General features: G+C 47.9%; 4 protein-coding genes across 4 annotated transcripts; 2 read left to right on the forward strand and 2 right to left on the reverse strand.

Moving 5' to 3' along the window:
- The first annotated feature begins 1,299 nt into the window (after window positions 1-1,299).
- EV420DRAFT_892865 (uncharacterized protein) lies at window positions 1,300-3,557 on the forward strand. Its single transcript, XM_060483902.1, has 3 exons — window positions 1,300-2,657; window positions 2,710-2,863; window positions 2,922-3,557. The coding sequence occupies exons 1-3, from the start codon at window positions 1,467-1,469 to the stop codon at window positions 3,284-3,286; spliced, it is 1,710 nt and encodes a 569-aa protein (XP_060325885.1). The 5' UTR covers window positions 1,300-1,466; the 3' UTR covers window positions 3,287-3,557.
- Window positions 3,558-6,285: 2,728 nt separating this feature from the next.
- On the reverse strand, window positions 6,286-7,880 carry EV420DRAFT_1622470 (CoA-dependent acyltransferase; the record flags this gene model as incomplete). The annotated part of the gene is made up of 3 exons (XM_060475810.1): window positions 6,286-7,065; window positions 7,113-7,659; window positions 7,726-7,880. The coding sequence occupies 3 exons, from the start codon at window positions 7,878-7,880 to the stop codon at window positions 6,286-6,288; spliced, it is 1,482 nt and encodes a 493-aa protein (XP_060325886.1).
- A 2,806-nt stretch (window positions 7,881-10,686) lies between these two features.
- EV420DRAFT_893396 (uncharacterized protein) lies at window positions 10,687-11,899 on the forward strand. The gene is made up of 2 exons (XM_060483906.1): window positions 10,687-11,120; window positions 11,177-11,899. The coding sequence occupies exons 1-2, from the start codon at window positions 10,867-10,869 to the stop codon at window positions 11,862-11,864; spliced, it is 942 nt and encodes a 313-aa protein (XP_060325887.1). The 5' UTR covers window positions 10,687-10,866; the 3' UTR covers window positions 11,865-11,899.
- Window positions 11,896-12,706, reverse strand: EV420DRAFT_1569852 (uncharacterized protein). The gene is made up of 2 exons (XM_060474240.1): window positions 12,201-12,706; window positions 11,896-12,143 (listed from the first exon to the last, which is right to left on the reverse strand). Exons 1-2 carry the CDS (start codon window positions 12,525-12,527, stop codon window positions 12,015-12,017), a joined length of 456 nt encoding a protein of 151 aa, XP_060325888.1. The 5' UTR covers window positions 12,528-12,706; the 3' UTR covers window positions 11,896-12,014.
- Between the last annotated feature and the right edge of the window lie 246 nt (window positions 12,707-12,952).

Here is a 12,952-nt window from a genome sequence, read left to right on the forward strand (position 1 = left end):
GGATGAAGTTCAGGACATTTGGGGGGGGCAAGGTTCGGGACGTTTGAAATGGGGGCATCGGGACGTTTGGGGGGTAGGGTTTGGGACATTTGAAAAGGGGACATCGGGACATTCATGGGATGAGGTTCAGGACATTGGAGGGAAATGGTGGGGACATTCGGAGGTGGGGTTTGGGACGTTGGAGGATTAGTTCAGGACATTTGAAAGGGGCCAGATTCAGGACGTTTGGGGGGGTTGGCTTCAGGACGTTTGTGGACAGGGTTCCAGACATTGGAAGGTACAAGGTCAGGAACTTTTGAGGATGGACTTCACTGGACAAAGTTGGAGGGGGGGAGATGACTTGCGATGAATTATTAGTTCTAGAATTGGTTCATACACAACATTTCAAGTTCTGACATGCTACTCAGTGACTGCCAGGTCCAGACTTCTGGGTGTGAGGTACTAGGACCCTAGAACTATGTGCTTCAAAGCTTCAGTGAGCCTACCAGACATTGAACAAATGTGACATATGGTTCAAAGGTAAGTATAAGAAATGGCCTCAACTTCCAATTCTTCACATAAGCCCATATAAAAAGGATGGTAAACATCTTTGCATCTTTTCTCCATGAAACTGTTATTCCAAAATAGATGCCCCAAACTCCCACTCTCAAATGCCTTCAATTTTCAACCTCAAATTTCCGATTTCTACATTGAATATGTCCTCAGCTCTTCTTCTATAGAAACATCCCCATCCTCAAACGTCCCAAGCATTTCCCTCCAACATCCAGAACCCCCACCCCCCAAACGTCCTGACCAGTTCCCTCCAATGTCCCGAACCTCATCCTATGAATGTCCCAAATCCCACCCCCTAAACGTCCTGAACCCTATCCCCCAAACGTCCCAAACCCCGCCTCCCCAAATGTCCTGAACTAATCCTCCAATGTCCCGAACCTCATCCCATAAACGTCCCCAAGTTGCTTTTCAAATGTCCCAAATCCCACCCATAAACGTCCCGATGCCCCCATTTCAAACGTCCCGAACTTCATCCCATGAACGTCCCCAAGTTGCCTTTTCAAACATCCTGAACTAATCCTTCAATGTCCCGAACCCTACCCCCAAACGTCCCCACCATTTCCCTCCAATGTCCCGAACCTCATCCCATAAACGTCCCCAAGTTGCTTTTCAAACGTCCCAAAGCGGATGACAGAATTGCACGGGAACGGGTTAAGCCGGCGGGTCCGGAGCAAGTGGCTGTGTTCGGAGAACAGACCAGGTGCGAGGACGTCGGAAATTCAAAGTACGCACACCCTGGTTTTTCGATCATCATTCTCGAACTTTTGATCATCCACCCTGACGGCATATTGTTGATAAATGAGACTGACGGGACGTTCCTTTGTCTTGCGACATCATGCAAAATGAATCTGGGAACCTATGTGTATGTGAAATGTTTTTTTCTCTAATCACGACTCAAAACCTCTCCACAGGACATGAACATCGCGTCGTTGAAACGAGCGGCACGAAATGGTTCAATACCCGCGATGAAAGAGCTTGTCACCAGGTCAATAGGAAAAAACCAGCTGCTAGCTCAGGTTTTTCCCCTTGTCAAACAACATCTCTCAAACGTGCCTACGCGGAACGAAGCATCCGTTCAGATGATGCTCATTTGCTTTGATTCCTTGATTTACGGTCTCGAGAATGATCTCATCAATTCGGCCACCCTTTTCGTCCCACTCTGGCATTCCATTTGTCCATGGATATCCTTCTTCATCACCCAGTACCATTTAGACCTCGCTGAAACAACTGTCGACGACCACGAAGCTTTGCTAAAGTCGGCTAAGCTGGTCTATCTCTTTGTCCAAATACCAGAGGTGTTGCCATGGTTGGCCGCTGTTCCTCGCTTGGTTAGTTGCATATTCAAAATGTCCCTCATTGCAGCTTCGGTGGATTATGACTCGGACATCCTGATATCTACTTCAAGAACCATCACCACTATCTCTGCTGCCGTCGATCAGATAGGCCAGGGCTGGCAGATCGATGTTTCCCGTGTCTTGACATCGGAAGCACCTGCTAACCTCGCGCTCGGCACAGTCCAACGGTTGATCGAGCTCGCCGAGAAACCCCAAATTCCGTATTCCGATCTCATCGCCCGCTTAGAAACCCTACTTTTCTGCTCAGGAAACGATGAAAAACTACGTCTTCAATTTTTTTCGAAGCAATCGGTCGCATGGGTGACATTTGTCATGGGACGATTAACCCGGGCACGCAATCTTGAATCTTTCAATTTGCCCCTAGCCCGACGGGCCATGTTCCTGTCCGTTATGTACCTGAAGAAGAACCTCAGGTATGGGTTTACATGGGTTTCGGATGCCCTGGACAAAGGGATCTTGCAGGCCATCGTGAAATCACAGCCGTATATCGCACGCGAGCACCAGGAATCCTTGGAGTCCTTGACCGTGGGAATCCTGGATACGATTACCCTGTTCGCCGTTTACAGGAGCGTATTGCACCGCGCTCGTACTTCATTGAGGAGGGCGGAAGCGATACAAGATGCCGCAAAACTCCAAGGAATTGTGAAAGATGCCTGGATGAGGTTGAAAGACAAGGTGAACCACTTGTGGGATCTGAGACCAATGTATTTTATGGTCCGTGGTGGGGCGACAAGTTGTATGAGCGATAACGTATGTTCAGTCTATCCCAATTCATGATTTGGTTCTGCTGACGGCTTGACAGTGCATGACCAGACAACAAGGGAACACATCCAGAGTACGCGACATGCGATGTTCCGGCTGCCAGTATGCTTATTACTGCTCTCGTGAATGTGCCAAGTCGGGATGGAAAGATGGACATCGAAAGCAGTGCCTTGAACTACGTCGGCAATTTCAAGGTGGGCTGACCCCTCCTGCAATACATTGTCAGCGTGGGATCATTGATTCGCATGATAGAAGGATACCCCCGCGTCATGTCACCTTGTGAGGATGAATGGTTTATCATCGTTGGCCAAAGCGAGGTTTATCGTGCATTGGGTGGAAAAGAGGTTGTCGATGCTATGCGGAAGGCCTACAGCGACGCCCATCCATCTGTGCCAAACCACTCCATTTTGACATTCATCGATTATACCATTGTTCTTGGCCCTCAGATCGAGGTTATGAGCCTACAAGACTTTGTGCGCACTCGGGACATGGGATACTATCGGTGGGAGACGTATCGAGACATGGCAATTGAGAGGAACGGATTCCTGCTAGGAATTACGATACCGGATAGCGATCTGCAGCCGTACAATTGCCTCGCTTTATCTAGGGAGCATTGATATACTTACTTGTGTATAGTTGTATGTATAATAATGCTGGACGCTTCCCTGTATCCCCTAATACGCAGCTGCTGTTGTATCTGTATTCATATGTCTGCCTGATATGCATTCAATCTTGTAGGAAGCTTTTCACGGAACGAGCCTAAACTTGAGGAAGACGTTTAACGAAGATCAGACAAGGAACAAGTTTTTCCGGATGGGTCCGATGTAGTATGTCGTAAGATAAAATGTCGACTTGCTGAAGGCCGACATAGTTGGAAGGCAAGAAGAATAGCGCCCCAGTTGCCGAGATCCGGCAAACCGTTACTTTGGCTTTCGGCTTCTTCCGTTCCTAACGATGACTCGGACGTCCACAACATCTCCCCCATTGCTCTTTATACGAAGAACAGCAAGAACGACAACTTCTCAGACCGTAGAATTGACGTTCGAGGTCAGGGCTGCTGCGCGTTCTCTGTGCTGCGTTTTAAGGGTGTCTGACAACTCCGAGTCCTTGTTCAATGTTCACTGTGTGAGAGATATCTGCATCTCTGGGCCTACATCTAACGGAACGACTTCTGTCTTTTTAAAAGAGGAAAAAGAAAATCTAGGCTCTTTCTCTATATAAGGCGCTCTACTCTTTCGACTGGGCATCTTGGCGATTAAAACATTAAAATTTGACTCCAGAGGCCAAGCTCTGAAGCGTGTCTACGACACTCCGCGATATCGAGGACATCTTCCTTCCACAACATAATCGAGCATGAAACACCAAGGTCCTTCTAAATTAACCATATTCAATGGGTTCTTATCTGACGCGATGCAACCTGATATGTTCTTTAAATCCCGGGTGCATGAAGCAATATCAATACGCTTCAGCAGGCGAATTAACCTCACAGGCTCCGTGCCTTCTTCAGATGGCATAGCTTGGTTACATGCTGCGACTTCTTGGATGATACTCGGGTATCTTACAAGAACACTCCGTCAGTTTGAGATCAAGCCCTAGGATTCTATTGACCATCCTACAGCCTCCAAAACTCTAAAACCCTGCTGCATCCGTTACAAGAGTAAGAAAAGGATGGCAGAAGTACAACGGTAGACTCACCCTGAGCCTATCGCCGCCGAACCCAACCGCGGCTGTTCCTTGGAACTATGTATGGTAACCGACTCGTTTCCTCGAGGTTGAAAATGAACGACCCAAACCTCCGCTTTGCGTAGCGGATAATTATCGGATCCATAGGAAACTCTCCCTGAAACGACTCTGGCGGCATCCATTTATCTCTTTGATTCACTATCTTCTCTGCCAGCTCCTGCAATGCGGTATGCACTATCGCCAGTTGCTCCCCACCAAGATCCCCTTCTGTCGTCGGAAAACATAGACTGAGAGCCCTGTATGTGAAGGACCTTGTAATAAGAGAACGGGGGACACTTAGTATACGAATATCAGGACGTGGCTAGAAATACATCTTTACCTTATCAGATCGTCGCGGGCAGTATCACTAGAAGAGCTACTCATCTTCAATGCAAGAAATACGAATGCTTGGATACTTCGTCTGCACCCAGACGCCGTCTTCATACAACTGTCTTGCCTCTCCTCCCAGGTGTTGTCTGAGATATGCCTCGCGCTGGAGTCACGGGTAGCTCCCACGGCACTCGCTTGCATCACTCAGGGCTCCTGATATGCGACGCAACGTTCCAGACAGCAGGCACTGAAGCCTTGAGGCATGACACATCTCATGCGTACGGTTATAGGTGCGATCTCACCGCGAAGATTACGCAGTCGGGGAAATGCTCAGTAGACACCTTCCATTTTTCGTCGCTTCAAAATCTTCTTAGTTCGAAATTTCATCTTAGCCGATGCTATACCTCTCTCTAAAGGCTTCAACCCGTTTCCATGCTGGAATATTTATTAGGTGTTTAATATCATTACGAGGCTCTACGTGCAGTGAAGGAGACCGTGTATTATGAATTGAGATCTAACGCTGTTCCCAACCGAGGATAGCTTAGCCGACATCACTCCCCATATCTGATACCAATTAGCGTCCTAACATCTGGACATGAAATCGGCACTCACTCTACCACGGCAATAAAATCACCAGATCCACGATCCTGGGCAAAGTACTCTTTCCCACCTTTCTTTGAAGTTATGCGATCCAAGACGCCGTTCTTGTAGTGAAAATTGAACTTCCTTCTTATATGTTCTTTGATCAGTTGATCCCAAGCCGCTGGAGACAGTCTTTCCCTCTCATCAGGAGCCATCGCCTGGGTAACGTTCTCTGCTATGTCCTCTGCAACCTCTCGAAATGCGGTCTGGATGCCCGGAGAAACTGTGGCAAAATCTGCGGTGCCATGATACAGCTTGAACGCACGGTACTGCAGGGATCTATTGAACATCGGAGGCAGTTAAAAAGAGCGTGACACTATAGCGTCAAAGAAAATTACAGTCGTAGAGCCTCCAGAGAAGGATTGACAAAATGCAGCTTATCGATATCGGCGGCGTTCATCGTAGAGACGGAATACAAAACTCCTTTATGCGCTGAGGGATGAATTTATATGACGGCCTGTTCGCTCTAGGTCGTTTCACAGTTTCCCAACTTTTGCCTTATGGGCAAAAATTAAACGCTGAGGCGTCTGGGTGCAGCGATCTGCGGCGAGAGTGTTGAAGGGGGCAAAGTGTGGTGCCTGGTGTAAAACTCATGTCCAGGAGGATAACATGCGGTATCCCACGTTTCGTCATCATCGCGAGGCACACCAGCAGGCGTCCATATTAAAGAACTTTTAGCACAACCAATAACAAGTACCGGCTTTTGTCTGTTTGGGGGAACAGAAGGTGATAGTGACAGCCAACAAGACGTTGAATGTTGATGCTGAGCAGAAAATAAGATGCCAGGCTGCAGCATAAAGTTTCTGAACAAGTGGCACCTACTTCTCCGAGATCGTGATGCGTTGCAACGTGGATTTGAATATTGATACAGGTCATAAGTGCATTTTACATCGAAGAGAATTGGGAAACTATGCTACACACCTCACACTGAATCAGCGATCAGCCTTTCCGGAACTTCCACATATCCTCTCCAGCATTCCACGAATGCGGCTAACTCGGCGCCCTCAACAACACGATGGTCAGCGCTCCAGCTTATCCCAACTTTCAGCCTCTTTTCTCCTTTTCCGTTTCCAACCTCCACATCCCAGACCCATTTAGCTCTCCCGATAGCGACGATCGCAACGCCACCTCCAGGTACAAGAACTGGCGCGGCAAAGTCCCCGGCTCCAATGGCTCCAACATTGGAAACAGTCACTGTTCCACCTCGTTTGGGCATCTCATTGGGAGTAAGCCCACACGGAACTTGTCTACCTAAATGGGAGAGATGCTTAAGAGATGACGCGAGGCCATACATGGTATACGTGTCGACACTTTGCACTGTAGGTGTGTATAAACCCGTTGGAGTGGAAAGAGCAATGCTAATGTCAGCATGCGGGCGCACTGTTAATGTGGGCTTCGCGCCTAGGTCAGATGTTCCGGGCGTTATGGATGAACGGAAAAGTGGCCATTCGAGCATAGACTTGGACAGGGTCTTGAGAAGGATGGGAAGGTACGTCAGGCGGGTATATTGCTGAGAAGATGCAACTTGGGGGGGAGAGGGTGCTGGAGAGACTGCCGAAGGAGAGACCGCCAGTGGTGGCGGTGGTGAAGACGACGAAGGTTTATAATGCTCAGGTATATGCGCGTTTAGCGTAGGTAAAAGATGGTATAGAGCTGTAAGATCGAGAGTTGTTGAGTATCCAAAATGTGGAATTTCCAGACTCTGTCGAGAATGTTAGTGTATTGTTGGGAAGTAAATGTTCTATTTACCTTCACCATAGCTTTCCACATGCCATATCGAGTACGACCAAGTTCCACAACAACATCCTGATCAGTTACGGTTTGATGTGATGATGTAAGAGTCTTTCTTGAGAGATATCGCTCAATGTCCTGTTTCTCGATTCTGCCGTCTCGTCCACTGCCCGGAGAAACCTGAGCTAGTTCGACACCGTTCTTCCGGGCGAAATGTCGAACAGAGGGAGTGGCCAAAACATTGTCAGCCTTTGGTGCAGAATGGCCTGGATCCAATGGGTGTGGTCGTCGCGTCACAGGGGTCTCCTTCTCCTGACGCGACTCTGAAGACGATTCCGCCGCGAGCTGCACCGGCGCTTCCTCCTTGGCGGTGTCCTGGGAATCTGCCTCTTCTTCCACTTCTATCAAACACAACCCAGTGCCCACTTTCGCAATTTCTCCTTCCTGAACCAAAAGTTGGGTAACGACACCGTCGAACGGGCTGGTGATCTCTACACTGGCTTTGTCGCTTTGTACTTCGCAGAGTGCATCGAAGGCTTGTACGGTGGACTTTGGTTCAACGCTCCTATAAAATTAAACTGGTAAGTTAGAACAGATATCGCCTTCGCATTTCGGGCGGAACATCACCAACCATTTGATGACCTCACATTCTGTGATCCCTTCACCAATATCTGCGAGTTTGAATTGCTTTATCGACTTCTTGGTTGCCCAAATTATAGCAGAGCTATGAAAATAAGAGGAGAAAGTGGGTCGTCGTACTGCCAGGCGAAAAGAGTAGGACAACATGGTGGTACGGAACCAAACTAGACCCCATGGGGTCCTCGATGACATATTTGGAAACTGGATATCCTATTTGGGTATACTATGTGATGAACCCCTCTGCCGGTTATCTCAGCTCGGATCTCGGCCCGGAATTTCTTGCGACTGAACCGTCAATAGCACGAGTCCCTTGCCCTTGTCAAGGAAGATATCACTCTCCTTTGGCTTTGAGGAGATCACCTTACCCTCGAAGTTGCTAGTGATATCGTTCAAGGAGCTGACAATTTCGCGGATCTCCCCAGTTCATTTCCTCTCATTTCATGTATCCTTGCAACCTCCATTGGCATTTATCACTCTGTAAAGCCATTGCAGCGTGACAGCCACATTTCTTGACCCTCGTTATCCCGGGTCGACATCATCTGCAGCTGATGTCAGTGAGGCGCAGCTGGTCTGCGACGAAGGATTACGGCAGTCGGAAGGATTCAGAGGGAATGCGCATATTCGCTGTCATTTCGGACTCATGCACTAGTAGATAATGTTGCTACGATTGTCATTACTTCTCACAACGAGCCATCGAGGTTGGTAGGAGTAGTTTACTTCTATTTACCTGAGCTGTATTAGCGGAGATGGCCAATCAATCCAGTTTTCCAGTTTTCCAACGATGCAAAGTGGACACGTACGCATACTTTTCCTGACTATTTATGATCACTATGCTCATACCTTTCTCGTCCAAGGAAGACGGTCATATTACAGATATTGTCAAAATTGTTAGGGTCCAAGTGATCGTCCCCAAGGAAGAATACGGAGCATGGTCCCTCTACTTCATCTCCTTGAGAAATTCGTGTTCTCTGGCAGAATAATCCATCTAACCTCCGAGGACTCACCAATACCAGGGGTTGCTCCTTCTACATCTGACACCATTGAATCTATGAAATTGCACGAGCGTACTTCATCTTCTATATCATTGGGCGGACTAACTGCATTCCATCCTGACATGCGACAATCTACTCTATCCTTCTCACCTTTCGAAAGAGGTGCAGATAGATACTTACAGATGTTTTGAAACGGCTGGAGATGCCCATCAACCTCGTTTGTGCGGTAAAGATGCTGTGCAGCTTGGAGATCAGCACAAACCAATGGATTTAGCGAAGGCTTTCCGCATACTGACGTCATTTCGGGGCCGTTTCCGTCGATTAAGGGAGAGTGCGGCAATGTTTGGAGCGATCTTGATACCAAGCCGTAAAACTCAGGTGCTTCGCGGTAAATTCCCAGCTTTGGATCCCGAGGAGCTCTAATCGACGGTCTTGTTGGTCTTTCTGTTGGAGTTTCAAGTGTCGCGCATCACAGCGCAGTTGACGTCGGGATCATCGGTTGTCAGGGTTAGTCAGGCAAGAACTCATTTATTACATCCTGTTGCTTCTATGAGTGTACACGGTGAGTAGATAAATAGGTAGTCGAATGAAGACAACCCTCGCTTGTTTGCGAGGGTTCTCTGCTATATCCGGGTGAGCGGCTGGAGAATTACCGCTTATCTCAACACTTTCTACTATGAAGGACTATTATACAAATAGTGGGGAGCCTAAATATTCTTAAGCAACGCTTGCTCAAATTTTGGAAGTACTTCAGCGACTTGAACTGGGTGGAGACCATCATCGATGATTCTGTGTCGGTTCCAGCAATTGGCCAAGCCCTAGTTGATATCATGCGACATCAGATGCTGCTGGAGAGCGTATCAAGCTCGAAGGATAATCATGGCCGTCTGCACATTGGTACGGAAGTTACTTGGGAGGTCTATTTGTTTTGAGAACTTTCACATTTTTATACTCAGAGAGAAAGGTCATCATCAAGATATCGGTGACAATGTTCTCAACTTGGTTTTCTCCTCAGTGATGAGATGTGTGTGCTTCTGGACCGTAAAGTCAAAGGTAGATTATATATATAAAAAAGATGATGCGATTTATATCTTTGCAATCAACTTTTCACGACGTGGGAACGGAGACTCAAGCCCTCTCTGCGTTCTGAACCACTGCATAACCAGGGCGTATCCCCATCCGGCGCCCCATTTTACACTGAAAGGGTGCCAGAACAGTTTAACTTGAATAATGAGCGGCTGATGCTACCCGTATACAATTTGTTCACCCCATTCCACACCGCAATGGCACTTTCGAAAAATCTTTCTTCTTCGCATTGATAGAGGCTGATTCAAATCTCATAAAACAGGAAAATACGACTCAAGTTCCTCTTGATCACACCTCAATGATGTCACGTCCCTACACACCTTTGCCTCGGAGAATTCCTCTGATGACAACTCCAGCAGTGGGTTTATCATTGATGACCTCAACCATCTGTCTCATACGAAGGTTCTGTTCCTTAAGATTCCCACCTGACTGTACAAGAGGCGGGAGGTGGTTTCTGTGTTTCATCCAGTAGCGAACAGATGGAAATAACTCGAACTGCCAAAACTTAGCTTTCACTCGTCTTCCCTCAGTGATACATTCAACAAGAGAAAAACATCCGGAATCGGTGTTGTCAGAAGGAATGTAGAATTGTATGTCTGGATAAATAAGCAGGCAAGGGAATTCGCTGTCGTGACATGAGCCTAGAATGCTCTACTCCCGTATTGTTGGTAACCGCGTGAGAACTGCCTCCCATGTACGCGGTCCTCGCTCAATTAAATACATCTGAGCTGATTAGCGCCCTCATCCTTAGTACAGCCTCATTGGTGTGCTGGAATCTAGGTAATAGAAACTAGACTAAGATAGATAGATGGATAGATAGCATGAAGTTAGACATGCCGCCGGCCGGGAATTACCTCCTACCAGAAAGATGCGTCGGCAATCAAGATTTTTCTTCGTAACTCAATTGCAAAAAAAGTCATGAAGCCTCGTTAAGCACGCATCAGGATCCTGTTGGAAGAAATCGAACCAGTTCCATCTGTAACTAGTTGACTGAACCGCCACTCAACCACCCTTGATCACGTTCACGTCGTGCGGATACCTTCCTACAACATACCATGGACTCTGGCTCTGTGCGACGCTCCCGGGAGTTCTGGTTGGAGGATGGCGATATCATCCTCAAAGCGGAATCCACTATATTTCGCATCACCCGCGGCATTCTCGTATACCACTCTCCAGTTCTGCTCCAGATGATTCTGCAGGGCAACCCCGATCCCACGTCGGAAACGGTGATTAGTGGCTGCAGAGTAATTAAAGTGGACGATTCGGCCGTGGATTGGTACCACTTTTTGAAAGCTATACATGATTCTTCGTATGTGGCCATTAATTCGTTTTTGGCCTATGACTTAGTGTTGTCGTCAAGTACAGGTACTATGACCCAACCCGAGAAACCCCCTTTGCTGTCATCGCAGGCATCCTGCGCCTGAGCACCAAATACCAAGCCCGGACACTACAGAAAACGGCGGTGGAACATCTCCAACGTATCTTTCCCACGACCATTGACGAGTGGGATAGACGTGCAGATAATGACACCATTCAAAAATTCAGAGGTCGAACGATAGCAATTATTAACCTCGCGCAAGAAACGAATCACCAGATTTTGCTGCCTTCGGCTATGGCGTACTCATGGGCGATCGGTCTTGACGGCCTTCTTGACGGTCTTCCGTCATATGACGGCAGCCATGTGGAATTGGACTGGGACACAAAGCGGAAATGTATTCGCGCGAGGGATAAGCTCGTGCAGGCTGTACGAGGCAGGTTACTCGAGTTCATACTAGGGAAGGGGGCAGGGAGGTGTGTTACGGAGCCCAAGTGCGATGAAGGAAGGCTGTTGTCGTTGAGGATATGGGAAAAGTTCTTCGGCGAGTCAGTGATACCGACACCATTCCGATTCATGGTAAATTGGACGGATCTGTCGACGAGGCTCTGTGAGCATTGCATTGCTGATGGGAGAAACAGCTTCTTGACAGCGAGGTGGCTGCTGTGGGATGAGCTGCCTTCGTACTTTGATCTCCCTAGCTGGGAGGTGTTACGGCGAAGAGAAGAGGATGATTGACTTGGCGTATTTATGCACTCTCGAAAACAGTATTTCAATTTCTAGAATATGTATTGATATTGTTCCATTGAAACCCCACTGGCATACACAATTAATACAAAGGGAAAGCATATTGATATGGTATCATATATCAAGGACAAGCCCCGACGATTACAACCAACCCGCATCGGCTAGCAAACTTCGAATATGCCGATTGTTGGGCTTGATTTCACCATTCAGCGGTGCAAAATATTTCCGTAGCTTTTCATTGAATACCACCGGATAGAACAGTCCCTCTTTCTGATTGATGAACACGTAGTCAGAAGAGATGAAACAATAGTGGCTAATCTGACCGACCTCCCGCGTTTGACCTTTCCGTGTTGTCTGACCGGACACTTTGCCCGGATGCCAGTTGCCACCAGCTGTTCTGATCCACACCCGATCGCCAGCCTGGAAAGATCCGTCAATAAAAATGATGGCGGAGGATCGTAACGCCACTAACTTGGAACATGTATGGCCAGGTAGGTCGGAGGGCTGCGGCTCATTTGGGTCGTACTCGCTGTCAGAGCCACTGCTCCAGGCATCGAGTTCCTCCGGTGTAACAGCTCGGAGTTTCTGGGTAATGGGCTCGTCTGAATTGTGCTGCTTGCGTGTGTGACGGCGTGCTTGTGCATGAGGCGTCATATTGCACAATATTACAAGGATAAAATATAGGGGGGAGGGGGGACGGTGGGGTTAAGTAAGAACTCGGGTGGAGGGGGAACAGATAGTTGATGAGGGGGTGCTGTTGGACAGGGGCCCGTTTATATATCGTTTCACAGCAAGGCTCCATTGTTCAGAGATGGCGCTAACGTAACATCACCTTGCCACAAAAAGAACAACAGCGTAATGGTGTTTATTGCCAAAAGAAGAAAGGAAACCTGGTTCATTTGACATTCGTCTTGTCTCATTATTTGTGTCAAGGAAGACCGAGAATGTTAATCCATTCTAGATAGTTCCTCAGTTATACAGATGCAGGCCAGTCGTCGGTCCCACAGCGGGTCCTTGAGGTCGGACACGTGTGCAACAGCTGGCAACCCATCGCCAATCAGTAGAACCACAGGGAAGAT

This window comes from Desarmillaria tabescens (genome assembly GCF_030435595.1).
Source record: "Desarmillaria tabescens strain CCBAS 213 chromosome Unknown EV420scaffold_46, whole genome shotgun sequence".
NCBI lineage: Eukaryota > Fungi > Basidiomycota > Agaricomycetes > Agaricales > Physalacriaceae > Desarmillaria > Desarmillaria tabescens.

What these genes read in the sequence shown, in the direction of transcription:
- EV420DRAFT_892865 (XM_060483902.1), top strand. Translation starts at nt 1,467, where the DNA reads ATGAACATCGCGTCGTTGAAACGAGCGGCACGAAATGGTTCAATACCC. An exon ending in CAAGTTGTATGAGCGATAAC is followed by an intron (nt 2,658 to 2,709) that starts GTATGTTCAGTC and finishes ACGGCTTGACAG; the next exon opens with TGCATGACCAGACAACAAGG. An exon ending in ACTACGTCGGCAATTTCAAG is followed by an intron (nt 2,864 to 2,921) that starts GTGGGCTGACCC and finishes TTCGCATGATAG; the next exon opens with AAGGATACCCCCGCGTCATG.
- EV420DRAFT_893396 (XM_060483906.1), top strand. Translation starts at nt 10,867, where the DNA reads ATGGACTCTGGCTCTGTGCGACGCTCCCGGGAGTTCTGGTTGGAGGAT. An exon ending in AAAGCTATACATGATTCTTC is followed by an intron (nt 11,121 to 11,176) that starts GTATGTGGCCAT and finishes CGTCAAGTACAG; the next exon opens with GTACTATGACCCAACCCGAG.
- EV420DRAFT_1569852 (XM_060474240.1), bottom strand. Translation starts at nt 12,527, where the DNA reads ATGACGCCTCATGCACAAGCACGCCGTCACACACGCAAGCAGCACAAT. An exon ending in GGAAAGGTCAAACGCGGGAG is followed by an intron (nt 12,144 to 12,200) that starts GTCGGTCAGATT and finishes TTCATCAATCAG; the next exon opens with AAAGAGGGACTGTTCTATCC.